Source organism: Gouania willdenowi, chromosome 12 (assembly GCF_900634775.1).
Source record: "Gouania willdenowi chromosome 12, fGouWil2.1, whole genome shotgun sequence".
Classification (NCBI taxonomy): Eukaryota; Metazoa; Chordata; class Actinopteri; order Blenniiformes; family Gobiesocidae; genus Gouania; species Gouania willdenowi.
In genome coordinates this window covers 9,586,045-9,605,165 of record NC_041055.1, presented here as the reverse complement: position 1 = coordinate 9,605,165, position 19,121 = coordinate 9,586,045, and the positions used below count along the sequence as shown (strand labels likewise).

At 35.2% G+C, this 19,121-nt stretch overlaps 2 protein-coding genes across 7 annotated transcripts in view; one reads left to right on the top strand and one right to left on the bottom strand.

Moving 5' to 3' along the window:
- wdr91 (WD repeat domain 91) overlaps positions 1-19,121 on the top strand; it is a 49,716-nt gene that overhangs the window by 8,478 nt on the left and 22,117 nt on the right. For 2 of the 3 annotated variants that reach the window (XM_028462113.1, XM_028462111.1), the window contains exons 1-4: positions 15,011-15,120; positions 17,428-17,571; positions 17,634-17,813; positions 18,257-18,464. In XM_028462113.1, the coding sequence (XP_028317914.1) occupies positions 17,449-17,571; positions 17,634-17,813; positions 18,257-18,464 (511 nt within the window). In that variant the 5' untranslated portion in view covers positions 15,011-15,120; positions 17,428-17,448. Of the gene's footprint in view, positions 1-15,010; positions 15,121-17,427; positions 17,572-17,633; positions 17,814-18,256; positions 18,465-19,121 lie in introns of those variants that run through there. The other variant, XM_028462112.1, reaches the window with a different exon arrangement.
- On the bottom strand, positions 7,327-14,414 carry LOC114472841 (forkhead box protein J1-B-like). Of its 4 annotated transcripts, none has more exons than XM_028462117.1 (8): positions 14,256-14,414; positions 13,626-13,972; positions 12,692-12,896; positions 11,999-12,572; positions 10,742-10,930; positions 9,979-10,622; positions 7,569-7,773; positions 7,327-7,449 (listed from the first exon to the last, which is right to left on the bottom strand). In XM_028462117.1, the coding sequence occupies exons 2-5, from the start codon at positions 13,889-13,891 to the stop codon at positions 10,827-10,829; spliced, it is 1,149 nt and encodes a 382-aa protein (XP_028317918.1). In that variant the 5' UTR covers positions 13,892-13,972; positions 14,256-14,414; the 3' UTR covers positions 7,327-7,449; positions 7,569-7,773; positions 9,979-10,622; positions 10,742-10,826. The 4 variants fall into 4 exon arrangements, with proteins under 4 accessions (XP_028317918.1, XP_028317917.1, XP_028317916.1 ...); XM_028462116.1 differs by having other exon boundaries at positions 7,569-7,757; XM_028462115.1 differs by lacking the exons at positions 7,327-7,449; positions 7,569-7,773 and adding exons at positions 8,560-8,666; positions 8,786-8,990.

Sequence of the window (19,121 nt, the reverse complement as noted above, 5' to 3'; positions counted from 1 at the left end):
AATTTTTATGGCAATTACAATTACAAAGTCAAGTATCTAAACTCAAGAAAAATGTACTTGCAAATTTGACTTGACAACAGATTTTTAAAACTACAATTGCAATTATAAATACACCATAACTGTAATTACTAGTCAATTACTCAATTACAATTACAATTGACCCTAACCCTGGTACCTGGAGAACGGGACCAACGGTGGAGTCACTGCCGAAGTATTGAGGCATCCTATCATTTCATTGTTTGTTAACAGAAATGAACTATTAACTAAATGTTAATTAACTATTTACCATTATCTACTGTTTATAGATGATGGTTATTCCAAATATAACAATTAAAAACATGTTCTAATTGAGTTTTATTGTCAGAGTTTTCTTGGAAACTGTAAAAATAACAACACATTGGTTTTGATGATTGTTTTAATTGACTTTAACATTTTAAAACACAGCATGGTATAACAATGAACCCACAGTTGTAGAACTCCATCACTTCAGTACATCTGGCCAATGCTTCATTAAGAAACTCAATAAATATATAATAAATCCATTTGTTCACAAATATATTAAATAGGTGAACTGGAGAAGGTGAGTGTAGAACAATAAGATGTTACTAGAAGCTTTGTCTCCTCTTCATCACTCTTTGGCATCAGTGACTCCTCCTGTGATGGAGAAGGTGGCTTTGTTTTCTGGCATGTTGGGACTATTCACAAACAGAGAGAGAATCATTTAGGAAAAATTATATTAGAGTTTCACTTTGGAAAACTTAGTCTTGGTCCATTTACAGGTGCTGGTCATATAATTAGAATATCATGAAAAGGTTGATTTATTTCAGTAGTTATATTCAAAAAGTGAAAGTTGTATTTTGTATACATTCATTTTACACAGGCTGACATATTTCAAGTGTTTATTTCTTTTAATGTTGATGATTATAACTGACAACTAATGAAAACCTCAAATATAGTATCTCAGAAATGTAGAATATTGTGGAGAGATTCAATATTGAAGACACCTGGTGCTCCATTCTAATCAGCTCATTCACTCAAAACACCTGCAAAGACCTTTAAATGGTCTCCAGTCTAGTTCTGTACGCTACACAATCATGGAGAAGACTGCTGACCTGACAGTTGTCTGAAAGACAACCATTGACAAGAGTGAAAGGTTTAATGGCTCAGAAAGATCAGGAGAAACTGGTCCATGCTTTTATCTCCAGCAGACTGGACTATTGTAATGGTCTTCTGACAGGAATCCCCCAAAAGAGCATCAAACAGCTACAGCTGATTTAAAACACTGCAGCTCAGGTCTGAACCAGAACAAAGAGGTCAGAACACATTACTCCAGTTTTAAAGTCTTTCCACTGGCTCCCAGTCAGCCTCAGAATAGACTTTAAAGTTCTGCTGCTGGTGTATAAATCTGTGAATGGGTTTGGTCCAGAATACATCAGTGACATGTTAGTCTGGTATGAACCCAGCAGGTCTCTCAGATCTATGGACACAGGTCAGATAGTGGAGCCCAGAGCTCACAGTAAACATGGTGATGCTGCTTTTAGTTGTTATGCTGCAAAGAAGTGGAACAAACTGCCAGCAGAGCTGAAGTCAGCATCTAATGTGAATATTTTTAAATCAAAGTTAAAGGCACTATTTTTCTCTACTGCATATGATTGAGAAAGAGATTTTTGGTCATGTTGTTGATGTAATGTGTTTGTTGATGATTTGAATTGATTTTACTAAATGTTCTTATTGATTTTAAACAATTGAATGTTTTATCATGTAAAGCACATTGAGTTGCCTTGTGTATGAAATGCACTATACAAATACATTTGCCTTTAAAAAGAAACAGGTGTCATCCACAAATTGGCTTATCTTAAACTCTGTTAAAAATTGTAATTCCCTGTATATCACTGGAGTTATTGATCAGAACTGATAATAACTGTGTTGCTAGAATGAAAAGTTTTGGGGAGAAGAGTAGCGTTGAAATTTTCCTCTTCCTTTTTGTCGCCGCTTGCCTTCAACTTCTTGGGTTTAGGGCTTTTGATTGGATTATGGGCCAGGTTTATCCTGCCTGCTTTAGAGGTTTCATCTACCTCAATGTCTTCCACCTCATCTTCCGACATGGATAGAACAGCAACAGGTTGAACACACACACTGTAGTCGTGGTCTGACATTTCGGTACGCTCAATATATGACTAACAAAGTCAAAAGGCTTTGAAAATGTTCCTTTTTGGTAGGCTTTGGGTTATTGCACCACAAAGTTTACAATTCCAGGAATACACAATGTATTTATTGTGAGCCTGCAAATAAGTGTCCTCTCACTCCGCCATCTTGGATCCTCTCCATGATGGTGTGAATGTGTTTGCATTGGTTTTGTTCTTTGTTTGTAAGGAAAGGACGTTTTGGACTTAACACATTCTGCATTTTTGTGTTTAACTGTGAGCATGTGTTTCAATGTTTCATGTAATGTATTAATAAGGGTAGTTTGCTATGGTTTAAAGCTAAGTTGGTGTCAGTCTCAGAATCAGAATCAGAATCATCTTTATTCGCCAAGTGTATGTTGTACACACGAGGAATTTGACTCGGTCAACTGTGCTCTCTCCAATAGTGAAAACATTCAATAATAAACAATCAACTAGAAAAGATGATAATAAGTATAAATATAAACAGTAGTTAGACTAGAATGTGCAAACTCGATAAAATAACAAGATAATAATAATAATAATAATAATAATAATAATAATAGTATAAAAAATAAATAAAAATAAAAATAAATAAAAATAAAAATAAAAAAAATAAAAATAAAAAAATAAGATAAAAAGAAGGAAAATAATAGAAAAGAAAGATAATAATAAAAGGAAAATAGTGCAGTAGAGCATTGATAAGTAGTGCAGGAGAACATTTAAATTAAAGGTATGTACATGAACATTCTCAGTGTCAGATTGATCCAGGGTTGTTATGTTTGGTTCCAGGGTTTTTTCACAGAACCAGGTCTGACACTCTTTGACTGTTTAGTGTTGATCAGAGTGACAGCCTGGGGGAAGAAACTGTTTTTATGGCGGGTTGTTTTGGCGTACAGTGATCTGTAGCGTCTGCCTGAGGGGAGGAGTTTAAACAGATTGTGTGCAGGGTGAGAGGGGTCTGCAGTGTTGTTACCTGCCCGTTTTCTGACCCTGGACAGCTATAAGTCTTGGATGGAGGGCAGATCGACACCAATGATCTTTTCTGCAGTCCTGACTATCCTTTGTAGTCTGTGTCTGTCTAGTTTGGTTGTAGATCCAAACCAGACAGTGATGGAGGTGCACAGAACAGACTGAATGATGGAGGTGTAGAACATTATCAGCAGCTCCTGGGGCAGGTTGAACTTCCTCAGCTGACGCAGGAAGTTCATCCTCTGCTGTGCCTTTTTCCTGGTTGAGTGACATTGTTGTTCTGTTCTTATCTGTTATTTAAAGTTTTCTAGCTGTTTTTCTCTTTTCAGTCTTTTGTATGTTATTGGTTTGTGTGTTTCTGGGTGGATGTTGTCGTTAGTATTAAATATTGTAAATATTGGTAAATGGTCGGAGATGTCATTTATTAGGATTCCGTTGGTTAGATCTGAATTTTTCATATTTGTGAAGATGTTATCTATCAGTGCTGAGCTGTGTTTATTAATTCTAGTTGGTTTCGTTTTAAGAGGTTTTAGTCCATTTGTGTACATGTAGTTTAAGGGATTTAGAATGTTTATTTTGCTATTTTGCAATCAGGAGCTCGATACAAACAACAGATTAATATGTTCTCTCCCTTTGGTCTAGTATCTCCATTTCATTGTTATCTTTTATGTATAATGCCACCCCACCACCTAGCAATTGAAATGAATAAATGACAGACCTTTTTTTACTCTTGGTTTCCACATTGAATTCAGTGTCAGTAAAATAATCACAGTCTGAGTCTTGTTTCCAGTGTTTATATAGATTTGGGTCCATGTCCGTGATTACCATCAGTAATGTTGTTGTTTAGGTGGATCCTTCGTATTTTCCCAAGTCTTCCATCGTTTTGATGAATATTGGTTTTCCGTTCTCTTCTCCCAGTGGTGTGATATAAATCCTGCAGTTTCTCAAAAACGTCTTTAGAATCTTTCAAAATTTAGACTTTGTGCATTTTGGATCAAACTGACTTTTTAGTGTTAATCTGAGTTTCCTAGTTATTTATATTTGATTTGTATCATCGCTTACGTACATGGTTATTATTGTTAGATTTAGATTAAGTCAAAATCAGATTTTGTTGAAATCTGAAATTGTTTGTCCTTGTCCTGTGGGGCTTTGAAAAAAGTTGGACTGACTGAGAATGTATTTTGTTTACAGGATTATTGATTATAAAGATATATAATTATAATATTACACACAAAAAGAAACCATGAATAATAATCCATTCCAACACTACATAAGTGTAATGTGCCTATGTTTTCACCGTGCCAGGATGGCCGAGTGGTTTTAACGTATCCATAGCTACGGCCTTAATTTTATGACCATTAAAGATGACGTCACAATTGCTTCTTTTTACATCGTGACGTCATCTTCCACAACCAACAACCGTGAAGCTGGAGGAGAAGCTTGAAACATTTTATTTACACATTTATTTTAATCTATAATTAGTGCTAAATTCTCCAGGTGTTCATATAGGGTAACAGATTTAATTTATGTCCATGTACCAGTTTTCTACAAGTTCTTAAGGACGTTAAACTCAAAGCTGCTCTGGGTTTTATTGAACATTTTATTTCTTGACACATTTTATTTACAAATTGTGTTCATTATGAGTGCTAAATTCTCCTGGTGTTCAAGGGTCACAGATTTTACTTGTTTTCACAAACCAGTATTCTACAAGTTCTTAAAAAAAATAAAGAATATAGAATTTGCTGGTTTAAAAACACTGTCTTATAATTGAGGAGACATTTGTTTTACTTTTTTACTTACAGTACAGTACATTTAGTAGCATGTACTTTTTTACTTTTACTCAAGTAAGGGAGCAACTTCAATACTTTTACTTTTACCAGAGTTATTTTTATTCAAGTATCTATACTTTTACTTGAGTACTGAAGACTAGAATTTTTGCCACCCTTGCAAAAAACACAAATTAGACCATTATGTGAGGTACTCATGCAGTGCCCTATCCTTTCACAGACCTGATCCGTAATAAATCTTGCCATGATTACCTTGCATACAGTAAACATAAACTTAAAAAGGAAGAGATGAAATCTTGCAATTGTAACTTAATTTATTTTGACACAAAGACACCTGTATAAAATAAATATTCTGCCAAAATGAACAATTATTTTTTTTCAATTAAAATACACAAATTAATTCAATTCAAAATAATAATAAAAAATCTCCAGCTCTAAGTATAACTACATTTATGAACTCTGAAACTAAGAAAAGAACCAGCATTCAATGCTGTTTTGGTGCCGTGCATTACCTTTAATCTGATTGGTCGACTATGGTGTGATGCATTTGATTGTTGTCTGGTCATTTCATTTTTTGTAGTTTTACAAAGTCTGTTGATCATTTTAAAATAAAAAAAATACTCAGTAACTGTTGGCAGAAAAGTAATAAATTACTTTTTTTAAAACGTACTGTAAGTACAAGTCAAAACACTGATTTAGAAATATACTGAAAAAAGTATCAATAAAAAGCATTTCAATTACAATAACGTGAGTACTTTGTAATCAGTTATTTTCACCTCTGATTAAGTATTACTAGCTTTTAAATGAAATATGTTGTTAGAATTTGGACTGCCACATCACTATTATGTATTTAAACCAATATGTTCACATGTAAAGTCTTCCTTTCATTGATTATCATTCAGTGTTATTTAATCCCACATTTAAAGAAAACACCAGCTTTAAATATAACTACTACAGTATAGTAGTGGGAGGAGCTTAAGTAGAGTTGTCAATTATGACCAAATTCAATTCAATGCAACTTTATTTATATAGCACAAAATAGAAGAAAGTCATCTCAAAGCGCTGAGCAAAATAATTGGGTGGTAAGTGTAAAAATGTAGTATAAAAGTTTTAGCTAACACATTTACATTATTTATCTCACTTTTCTCATATTTAGCACATTTTCCTACATTTAACACAACATTTAACCACATATATAGAGGTAAAATAAAGCATAAAATCTAAATATATAAATCTAAATCTAAATGGTATATGTTATATCTAAATGTTAAATCTATATCTAAATTTTAAATCTAAATGTTATATGTTATATCTAAATGTTAAATCTAAGTCTAAATGTTAAATTTTATATATAAATGTTAAATATGAATGTGAAATGTTAAATCTGAATGTTAAATGTTAAATCTAAATGTTAAATGTTAAATCTAAATGTTAAATTTAAATGTTAAATCTAAATGTTAAATTTAAATGTTAAATCTAAATCTAAATGTTAAATCTAAATCTAAATGTTAAATCTAAATCTAAATGTTAAATGTTAAATCTAAATGTTTAAATCTAAATCTATATGTTAAACCTAAATCTAAATCTAAATGTGGAACTTAAATGTATTGTTCATATGCTAATTGACCCCACCCATTGTAACCTCAACCAATGCACAAGCAGAGACACACAAAACCGCTCCCACCCACCTCTTCACCGATATAACATATACCATTTATATTTAGATTTATATATTTAGATTTAGTGCTTTTTTTTACCTCTATATATGTGGTTAAATGTTGTGTTAAATGTAGAAAAATGTGCTAAATATGAGAAAAGTGAGATAAATAATGAAAATGTATTATCTAAAACTTTTATATTACATTTTTACACTTGGCACCGCATACAAAATATAAAGTCCATAATAAAAAGAAGAAAGAACCCAACAAGATCCACATGAACAAGCATTTAGCGACAGTGGGAAGAAAAAACTCCATTTTTTTTATAGGAAGAAATCTCCAGCGGAACCAGGTTCAGAGGTGGCAGCCATCCGCTTCGACTGGTTGGGGTTAGTGAACAGAGGGACAAACAGAATAGGATAAAAGGATAGTCCATCCAAGTGTTCCAGACTAGTAGAGCAGCGAAACATGGATTAGTCCATCCAAGTGTTCCAGACTAGTTGAGCAGCGAAACATGGATTAGTCCATCCAAGTGTTCCAGACTAGTTGAGCAGCGAACCATTGATCAGCCCAAAGTGTCCCAGATTAGTTGTGCCATGAGCCAAAGATCAGGAACCGTTATCTCCAGCATCAAGACACCTGAAACAGAAAAGAGAGCGGAGGGCGAGGAAAAGGCACAGACTGCAGGAAAAAATAAATATATATATATATATATATATATATATATATAGATATATATAGATAATGAGAAAGATAATAAAGTCTTTCCTCTGGGTTGATTATCCAGAATCCTCCTCTGCCGGGCTCGTCTTTCTGTCGAGGGACCTTCATGAAACTCTTGTTGAGGGACAAGGTGTGACGAATAAAGTTCTGTAACAAAGACACAATAAAAGCAATATTTATTACAAAACCATTGAGCAAATATGAGTAAGTGATGATAAATGAAGGGAGATGGATAGTCATAAATAATAAAAGTGGGTGTCACTTACCTGCCAGGTGGGCTCTGCGTGTCTGTAGTAGCAGAAGTTCTCTTTGATCCACTTATAGATGGTGGACAAAGTGACTTTGGGCTGTTCACTGGCCTGCATGGCCATGTAGATGAGAGAGGAGTGGGAATGAGGTGGTTTGGCTTTGGGGTTGGTCTTGTAGTCCACCTCCACCAGAGGGATGGGCTGCATCTGGATGTGAAGGTCCCTGGGTTGGAGTCAATTACATTTTTCAGTTATAATTACATTTTCAATTACCCATTGTCTATTAACAATTCAATTATGATTAAAATGACCAGCATTTTTTCAAATTACATTTCAATAACAATTTTTTTTAAACCTCAAAGTCAATTACAATTACATATTCAATTACTAAAGTTCATATACAATTAATCACTGACACTGTAATAAATAACCTAAATGAAGTTAACCTTCCTCTTGTGTTAGCTTTCTGTTAGCATCTCTTATGATAACTGGTCCTAAATCAGCTGTAAAATAAAAACAAATATATATCATGTAATTTATTTCATATCTATTGGTTACCTTGTTAGGCTTCCTAATCAATGAAAATATAGGTTTTTTTAATATTTTTGGTGTGTGCGTCTGAGCATTTTTTATATCAGTATAACACTCAGTTTCATTTTTGTTCAAATGATAAAATGTGAGAAAGCTTGAAATGAAACATGATTTAATAACTGTTAACTACATATGTGTAGAACTGAACTTAGAACTCTAACATGGATCCATGTGTTAAATTATAATTGTCGTTTTGTGTACTTTTTGTATAAATGTTTAGTTTTTGTTTTGATTTACTATTTTTGTTATACACACACACACACACGCACACACACAGACACACACACAGACACACACACAGACACACACACACACACACACACACACACACACACACACACACACACACACACACACACACGCACACACACAGACCTTTCTTGCATTATAGATTGATAATGAAAAAGATAATAAAGTCTGTGCCTCTGGGTTGATTATCCAGAATCCTCCTCTGCCGGGCTCGTCTTTCTGTCGAGGGACCTTCTTGAACCTCTTGTTGAGGGACAAGGTTTGACGAATAAAGTTCTGTAACAAAGACACAATAAAAGCAATATTTATTACTAAAACAATGAGCAAATATGAGTAAGTGATGATAAATGAAGGGAGATGGATAGTCATAAATAATAAAAGTGGGTGTCACTTACCTGCCAGGTGGGCTCTGCGTGTCTGTAGTAGCAGAAGTTCTCTTTGATCCACTTATAGATGGTGGACAAAGTGACTTTGGGCTGTTCACTGGCCTGCATGGCCATGTAGATGAGAGAGGAGTGGGAATGAGGTGGTTTGGCTTTGGGGTTGGTCTTGTCGTCCACCTCCACCAGAGGGATGGGCTGCATCTGGATGTGAGGGTACCTGGGTTGGGGTCAATTACAATTTTCAGTTATAATTACATTTTCAATTACCCATTGTCAATTAACAATTCAAATATGATTACAATGACCAGCATTTTTTCAAATTACATTTCAATAACAATTTTTTTAAACCTCAAAGTCAATTACAATTACATATTCAATTACTAAAGTTCATATACAATTAATCACTGACACTGTAATAAATAACCTAAATGAAGTTAACCTTCATCTTGTGTTAGCTTTCTGTTAGCATCTCTTATGATAACTGGTCCTAAATCAGCTGTAAAATACACTAAAAACAAATATTTATCATGTAATTTATTTCATATCTATTGGTTACCTTGTTAGGCTTCCTAATCAATGAAAATATAAGTTTTTTAATATTTTTGGTGTGTGTGTCTGAGCATTTTTTTTTTATCAGTATAACACAGTTTCATTTTTGTTCAAATGATAAAATGTGAGAAAGCTTGAAATGAAACATGTTTTAATAACTGTTAACTACATATGTGTAGAACTGAACTTAGAACTCTAACATGGATCCATGTGTTAAATTATAATTGTCGTTTTGTGTACTTTTTGTATAAATGTTTAGTTTTTGTTTTGATTTACTATTTTTGTTATAAACACACACACACACACACACACAGACACACACCCACAAACCTTTCTTGCATTATAGATTGATAATAAAAAAGATAATAAAGTCTGTGTCCTCAGTCTGTCCTTCATTGTATCATTTTTCATGGCGAGCTGTGTTGGTTTGATATTATTATCCTTAACTTTCAGTGAAAAAGTAAAAAAAAAGAATTTTCAGTCCCAGGGAGCAAAATATGATGAAAACGAATATATAAACAAAGTTCACAAAAATGTATAGCAAAAGACAAATGAAAATACTGAACAAAATAAGAATTAAAAATCAAAAAAGAAATACAAATTTAAAACATATTTCCACATATAATACAATATATACATATTAAAAAGATTCTTACGTGGTTTGTTATAGGACAGTCAGTGTTGTTGGTGGTGGATGGTCATAGGTAGATGTGAAGAAGCCCTCACTCAGACCAAAGCCTTGATCCAGGGTTTGGGGTACGGTCTCTGTCCCCACTGTGACCTCCACCAATGGCTGCACCTCTCCTACCTCTGACTGCTCAGAGAATAACAGGTCCATGTAGCCATAGGACAGCTGGTGGTTCATGGTATCTTCTCGTCCTCCCCACCACCTTTCCTGCTCTCCTGTTGGTTGCTGCATCCCCTCCGTCTCATATTCCTGGACCCTAACAGCAGAGGTGAGGTCCAAATCCTCCAAGGTGTTACAATTCCCACCGAAAACTTCAAGACACGCTGCTGCAAGAATGTCAAGATCAAGCAGTGTCTCTGTAGACCTTGTGGTCCCTCTACTGTCCGTAGGCGACAGGGTCTTCTGTTCAAGACTCATATCTTCATTAACAGAAGAAGTGCTTGCAGTGTCCTGATAGCCCTGAAAACATTTCCTGCGTCTGAAAAGTCTGTTGACACACATGTCTGAGTGATCTGGGTTGATTATCCAGAATCCTCCTCTGCCGGGCTCGTCTTTCTGTCGAGGGACCTTCTTGAACCTCTTGTTGAGGGACAAGGTGTGACGAATAGAGTTCTGTAACAAAGACACAATAAAAGCAATATTTATTACAAAACCATTGAGCAAATATGAGTAAGTGATGATAAATGAAGGGAGATGGATAGTCATAAATAATAAAAGTAGGTGTCACTTACCTGCCAGGTGGGCTCTGCGTGTCTGTAGTAGCAGAAGTTCTCTTTGATCCACTAATAGATGGTGGACAAAGTGACTTTGGGCTGTTCACTGGCCTGCATGGCCATGTAAATGAGAGAGGAGTGGGAATGAGGTGGTTTGGCTTTGGGGTTGGTCTTGTAGTCCACCTCCACCAGAGGGATGGGCTGCATCTGGATGTGAGGGTCCCTGGGTTGGGGTCAATTACGTTTTTCAGTTATAATTACATTTTCAATTACCCATTGTCAATTAACAATTCAATTATGATTACAATGACCAACATTTTTTCAAATTACATTTCAATAACAATTTTTTTAAACCTCAAAGTCAATTACAATTACATATTCAATTACTAAAGTTCATATACAATTAATCACTGACACTGTAATAAATAACCTAAATGAAGTTAACCTTCCTCTTGTGTTAGCTTTCTGTTAGCATCTCTTATGATAACTGGTCCTAAATCAGTTGTAAAATACACTAAAAACAAATATATATCATGTAATTTATTTCCTATGTATTGGTTACCTTGTTAGGCTTCCTAATCAATGAAAATATAAGTTTTTTTTAATATTTTTGGTGTGCATTTTTTTTGTATCAGTATAACACTCAGTTTCATTTTTTTTCAAATGATAAAATGTGAGAAAGCTTGAAATGAAACATGATTTAATAACTGTTAACTACATATGTGTAGAACTGAACTTAGAACTCTAACATGGATCCATGTGTTAAATTATAATTGTCGTTTTGTGTACTTTTTGTATAAATGTTTAGTTTTTGTTTTGATTTACTATTTTTGTTATAAACACACACACACACACACACACAGACACACACCCACAAACCTTTCTTGCATTATAGATTGATAATAAAAAAGATAATAAAGTCTGTGTCCTCAGTCTGTCCTTCATTGTATCATTTTTCATGGCGAGCTGTGTTGGTTTGATATTATTATCCTTAACTTTCAGTGAAAAAGTTAAAAAAAAGAATTTTCAGTCCCAGGGAGCAAAATATGATGAAAACGAATATATAAACAAAGTTCACAAAAATGTATAGCAAAAGACAAATGAAAATACTGAACAAAATATGAATTAAAAATCAAAAAAGAAATACAAACTTAAAACATATTTCCACATATAATACAATATATACATATTACAAAGATTCTTACGTGGTTTGTTATAGGACAGTCAGTGTTGTTGGTGGTAGATGGTCATCGGCAGATGTGAAGAAGCCCTCACTCAGACCAAAGCCTTGATCCAGGGTTTGGGGTACGGTCTCTGTCCCCACTGTGACCTCCACCAATGGCTGCACCTCTCCTACCTCTGACTGCTCAGAGAATAACAGGTCCATGTAGCCATAGGACAGCTGGTGGTTCATGGTATCTTCTCCTCCTCCCCACCACCTTTCCTGCTCTCCTGTTGGTTGCTGCTTCCCCTCCATCTCACAGTCCTGGACCCTAACAGCAGAGGTGAGGTCCAAATCCTCCAAGGTGCTACAATTCCCACCGAAAACTTCAAGACACGCTGCTGCAAGAATGTCAAGATCAAGCAGTGTCTCTGTAGACCTTGTGGTCCCTCTACTGTCCGTAGGCGACAGGGTCTTCTGTTCAGGACTCATATCTTCATTAACAGAAGAAGTGCTTGCAGTGTCCTGATAGCCCTGGAAACGTTTCCTGCGTCTGGAAAGTCTGTTGACACACATGTCTGAGTGATCTGGGTTGATTATCCAGAATCCTCCTCTGCCGGGCTCGTCTTTCTGTCGAGGGACCTTCTTGAACCTCTTGTTGAGGGACAAGGTGTGACGAATAGAGTTCTGTAACAAAGACACAATAAAAGCAAGATTTATTACAAAACCATTGAGCAAATATGAGTAAGTGATGATAAATGAAGGGAGATGGATAGTCATAAATAATAAAAGTGGGTGTCACTTACCTGCCAGGTGGGCTCTGCGTGTCTGTAGTAGCAGAAGTTCTCTTTGATCCACTTATAGATGGTGGACAAAGTGACTTTGGGCTGTTCGCTGGCCTGCATGGCCATGTAGATGAGAGAGGAGTGGGAATGAGGTGGTTTGGCTTTGGGGTTGGTCTTGTAGTCCACCTCCACCAGAGGGATGGGCTGCATCTGGATGTGAGGGTACCTGGGTTGGAGTCAATTACATTTTTCAGTTATAATTACATTTTCATTTACCCATTGTCAATTAACAATTCAAATATGATTAAAATGACCAGAATTTTTTCAAATTACATTTCAATTACAATTTTTTTAAACCTCAAAATCAAATACAATTACATATTCAATTACTAAAGTTCATATACAATTAATCACTGACACTGTAATAAATAACCTAAAGAAAGTTAACCTTCCTCTTGTGTTAGCTTTCTGTTAGCATCTCTTATGATAACTGGTCCTAAATCAGCTGTAAAATAAAAACAAATATATATCATGTAATTTATTTCATATTTATTGGTTACCTTGTTAGGCTTCCTAATCAATGAAAATATAGGTTTTTTAATATTTTTGGTGTGTGTGTCTGAGTATTTTTTATATCAGTATAACACTCAGTTTCATTTTTGTTCAAATGATAAAATGTGAGAAAGCTTGAAATGAAACATGATTTAATAACTGTTAACTACATATGTGTAGAACTGAACTTAGAACTCTAACATGGATCCATGTGTTAAATTATAATTGACAATTTTTATAGGATTTTTATGGCAATTACAATTACAAAGTCAAGTATCTAAACTCAATAAAAAATGACTTATGATTACAACATTAAAACTACAGTTACAAATATAATTACGCCATAATTGTAATTAATCATCAATTAAGAAATTGCAATTATAATTGACCCCAACCCTGGTACCTGGAGAACAGGGGACCAACGGTCGAGTCACTGCCGAGGTACTGAGGCATCCCGGTGGCTGCGGTGTGTCCTGCTGCGGGGCTGGACGGAGAGTCGGTGTCAAAGCTTTCATGGAAGAGCTGCTCCTGGGAGGAGGGACACCCGGGGCCACTGGGCCGCTCCGGGTCTGCACTGAGGATGGAGACGTTCTGGAGCCAGTTGAGGCTGGTCAGGCAGTCATCAAGGGGGGCAGGTCCGGACCCTTGGACCTCATCCTTCGGGTACATCTCCAACCTGTCCACCTTAAACCTTTTGGCTTTAGACTTTGTCAAGACCGGTTTCCTGGTTTGAGACTGAAGATGTTCAAACTGGTATGAAAAATGAAAGAGTGGAAAAATCAACAATAAATAAATACATAACAAATATCAGTTAAAATCTAAAAACGTTAAGTCTCACTGGATTATAACTACATTTTCAATATTATAAAACACATATTTTCATTTAAATGTTTACTAGATTCAGGAAATTATCTGAATAAATAACTATATTTGCAATATTCCAAATAAAGCAGTATTTCCTAACTTGATTCAGGAATATCGCTGAATGTATGATTAAAGTTTGTAATATTACTAAAAAGCTTTGGTCACAAACCTTGGTCACTGCTGACCTCTGCTGGTCAATGTTTACGGGCTGGTTTTAAGGATATTAGACCTCCTTTAGTTCTATGTGTGAGTCTTTAGTGCTGTCACTGTTGTTGATCCTGCTGCAAAACTCACACTGCGGTTAATTCTGATATTTTTCAAATTATAACCGGCGTTACCATGACTACCTGTAAACAACTGCCACTAGTGGAAATTCAAAAAATGCATGATTATGAGCGGGGCTCCAGTAGCACTTTTAGATTAAAAAAAAAGGTTTTTGGGGTTAAAAAATCACCAGGTAACCAGGTGATCTGAGTTAGGGTTAGTTAGTTAGTTAATAATTAATGAGTAATAAATATTACAAGAATTAATTGCAAGTTTATAATATTCATTAACATATATTTAAATGATTTATAAAGCAATTGTTAAAGTTTTACAATAATCAATTTATCTTTATAATGACCATTCAACTAATGTTTATGATGCTCTACACAGTGTTTATTAACCATTTATTTGCAGTACTACAAACAATCAAAGTAATAAATATAATATATTTTTTTATTTATGTATTTATTTACTGATTTTTTATTTTTTTTAATTATTTATTTCATGATTTAATTTAACAAATAAAGGTCCTTCCTGCTTCTTAGTTCACATTCCTTACCAGTGATGGCGGAAATGCACCTACAGTTGTTTGCTAACCTTCAATAAACCAACGAAGAAGAAGAAGTCTGAAGTGAGCTGCTGTGACCAGCAGAGGGCGCTCTATGATTGGCTGCTCGGTCACATGACCGTCAGGAGGAAAGACAACAGGAAGTGTTTTCCTCAATGATGGTGTGAATGTGTTTGCGGTGGTTTTGTTCTTTGTTTGTAAGGTAAGGACGTTTTGGACTTAACACATTCTGCATTTTTGTGTTTAACTGTGAGCGTGTGCTTCAATGTTTTATTTAATGTATTAATAAGGGTAGTTTGCTATGGTTTAAAGCTAAGTTGGTGTCAGTCTGACACTGTTGGGCTGCAGTTTGACTATTGGTGGAACATACATTTCAACATAAAGTCCTTCAATGGAAACCAGTTATCTGCTTCTGCTTTCTGCTTAGTTGTTAAAGTAAAAACACTAGTTTTAAAATGGTGTGACTTCAGGACCCAGTGACCACCTTCTTAAAACTACACTCAAATTAAGGAAACGTATAAATCTTCAAATATATTTCATTTAAAGATGGATTAGTCTGAACCTGAAATATTTCCCTTCTTCTAATTCAACAAAAACAAATTAAAAAGTCAATTTTCACTATTAGGGGTGCTAAAAAATAAAATAAAAAATGAATTCACGATATATCGCAATTTTTTGGGTGCCGATTTTTTTATTTTTTGGGGGGCAGTATTTAGTTAATATTTTTGTATATTTCAGTGATTTCAATGCTTTCAATGTGTTGCAAAGGTTATTTGATGCACATGATTTTATGATGGCATTGTGTAATGCCTGCAATATTTATGTATGCACAGGCATTTTATTTTCATATAATCTGTTCAGATCAGTGTTTAAATTGACACAGTACGAAAGATTATGTTTTCATATTTTTGTGCACTTCATTTTATGATGGCAGTGTGTAACACTGCATTTTCTTTTTTTCAGTGAAAATGTGCAAAAACACTAATAATAAATAATGAATAGGATGTTGTGAAGCAAATAGTTTTGAACTGATTTGTCCTCTGAATGATCAATATCTTCTGATGAACATATACAGCAACTTGATTTTTCTTCTTTATGTTTAACTTTGATAATAACTGGGTGGGGGGGGGGGGGGGACTAAACATGAAACAGCAGTATGCAGACTAATTTAAAAAGTATTTGTATTTCCATTTGTGGGATGGTTTTGTGGAATGATTTTGATGACACAATTAAACTAAGTAGAAATATAATACTTTAAAAAGAAATTACAAAAAATCTATCTTTAAAAAGTACAGCAATGAAGGCGAATGTAAATCTGACAGATGTTGATAGGGCCTGTTCATTTGTTTGTTTTTTGTTGTGTTTTTCTCAATAGCTCGATTCGAGTATTTATTTATATTTTTAATTTAGTTTATTTCATTAGATTTTGCGTTTGTTAATGGTGAAGAATGGGGGTAGGACTTGACGAGCCTATGGCTTCTTCCTTTCCCTTGTCGAACAAATCAAATGTGTATTATGATTGATATATTTGCTTTTGTTTTCATCCATTTTCGTTTTGTGTTCGTTCAAAATGAATAAATACATTTCTGCTTAATATTGGTTTTCTTTTTCAAATTATTATTAATTTTGTTTCCTCACAGGAGTTGAAAACCAACATTTTCTGAAAAAAAAAAAGCTAAAAATATTTATTTATTTATTTATTTTTTATACTGAAATCAAATAATAAATTACGTGAAAAAAAAGAACAAAAATTTTGGCGGGTTGGGGGATGGAATTTGTAAAAAAAAAATAAAATAAATAAATAATATTTTGTAGTGCCCTGTGCAAGTCCTGTTAATCAAGGTTTTTTCACCCTACATGGAAATGCTCAAGTCAGCCATCCACCAGTGCAGCTGAGAACAAAGCAAAAGCAGTGGAGAAAGAAAGAGTTTCTGGTAAAAAGCTCATGGATCCACAAAGAAAGCTTGAGAGGCGTGTCCAGACTAAAAGAGGAAAGAAACAAGGCACATGATGGAAACTGTTAAAAGGACTAGAAAACCAGTAGCTTAGCAGCAGTGGTGGCGAATAACTGTACAAATGTTAGGTACTTTTACTTGAACATCACAATTTATCATATATATATTTTTATTCTTTTTTCACAAACCACAACGTGAATGGCGTTAATACATGCTTTTTGCGTTTTTTTTTGCTTGAATAAATTAGTGTATTTTGCCTTATTGTACTGTTCAGAGTGTTCAAGATTGCTTTATTTATGTGTTAAAATGACGAACACCCCCAGACCCCCCTGTGATGGATTTTTTTATTTTTTTTGTCACCTTTTTCATGCCTTTGCATGTCTGTTAGTTCCTGTTGATGTAATTTAGTGTCGGTGTAAAGAAATCAAAGACATGGCCATTTTAACACTGAAAGTATAACAATGTTTCAACAAATATTACATTTTTTGGTATATTGGGTGTTAAAAGTGACGCAGTTGTTTGCTTCACACTTGTGTTGCGTTGTGTCCTTGCAGGTTTAGCTATTAGCATTTAGCATGGCGTCTGCAGTGGAATGCACGGACGAGAACGTGAGGGAGTATCTGCTCTACCGAGGCTTCACCAGCACTCTGAAACATCTGGACAACGAGATCAAAGCAGACAAGGAGAAAGGCTTCAGGGTACGACTGATGGAGCTGTTGCACATGTGAAAAAAACATTGTTGATGATTTTCTCTGTGCAGGTGGATAAGATCATTGATCAGCTGCAGCAGTTCGTGCAGAGCTTCGACCTGTTCGGTATGAAAGAGTACTGGCGCTACTTGGACAGACGACTCTTCTGCAGACTGGAAGACGTCTACAAGTCCACTGTCACCAAACTGAGGACCAGTCTGTACAGATACTATGTCATCAACACTATCCAGGTAACTCCTGTCATCAAACACACTACACCAGGCTTTTTCAACCTTGGGGTTGCCTCAAATTTAATTGGGGTCGCATGAAATAATTGATACTAAAAAAAAAAAAAATTGCATTTTTAAACACAATTGTTTTTCAAATTCAAACACACAATCTGAAACAACTATTTTATACTTTCACTTTTTCAAATATAAATATGGTAAGATAAATGAATTCATATATAAATAGAATTCAGTATAAAAATATCACTTTGTACACTAATCCTGGCTACTCTCTATTTGAAACTTAACACATTATAACAAACGTGATAAAAAAGCTAATTCTCGAAGAAGAAAAAAATAAATTTGTGATTTAAAAATGGGGTCACAATCCAAAAGAGGTTGGGAACCACTGCACTACACTATTATCATGACTAGTACACAGACAGGCTTCTCTGCTCTGCTCGCAGAAAGGAAACGTGGAGAAGACTCAGGAGTTCTTCCAGAAGCAGGTGCAGGAGCTGCAGGGTCAGGCTGAGTGGCGTGATTGGTTCATCCTGCCGTTCGTCCCCTCCCCCGAGCAGAACCCCACCTTCTCTGTGTACTTCTCCCGCCAATGGGCCGACACGTTTCTGGTCTCTCTGCACAACTTCCTGTCAGTTCTTTTCCAGTGTATGCATATCCTTTGACTGAGTCTGAATATTTCACTACTTCAGTGTTATGGTTCGTTCACACCAAGTGCGTTTCGGACGTCAAAATTGTGCCTCACGCACGTAGTTGGACGCTTGTGCTCATTGAACACACGCTTGTCACTAGAGTCAAAGATGCGCCCAGCGCGTTGAGGGGTGGGGCTTCTCTGTTGCCAATGGTGTTCATAGAATGGATGATATTGTGGCGATCAATTACATTCATAATTCACCCAGTGACAATGATATGGTGGGGAACATTATTGTGTAGGGATGTAACAATTAATCGTAAGGCAGTTAAAAATCGGTTCATAGGTGTCATGGTTCACATCGATACTCTGAAAATTGAATCGTAGTAATTTTTTTAAACAGCTGAGGGCGCTATATATCTCTTGTCCAGAAGTGTGGGCGGCTGGCGGAATCTGCTGCTACTTTGTTTCTGGCCGCCTTCTACTCTTAAACATGTTCATAAATGATTCCTTACCCCTTTAGCACCGTAAGAATATCTGTAATATTACGTGAATATCTGTAAAAGTCCCGTTTTTCTATTAGCTCTGTCTGCTAGCGCATAGCGTTTCTTCTTCACTGCAAGAATATCTGCATGCCAACCGACCACTGGGTTACCAGCGCCCTCTGCTGGTCCAAACAA

Bases quoted from the DNA above. Each gene is read 5' to 3' on its own strand.
- LOC114472841 (XM_028462117.1), bottom strand. From the start codon at position 13,891: ATGTACCCGAAGGATGAGGTCCAAGGGTCCGGACCTGCCCCCCTTGAT. The intron at 12,573-12,691 runs GTAAGTGACACC...TCTTTGTTACAG, and splicing joins ACGCAGAGCCCACCTGGCAG to AACTCTATTCGTCACACCTT. The intron at 10,931-11,998 runs GTGAGGGCTTCT...CCTCACATCCAG, and splicing joins GGATCAAGGCTTTGGTCTGA to ATGCAGCCCATCCCTCTGGT.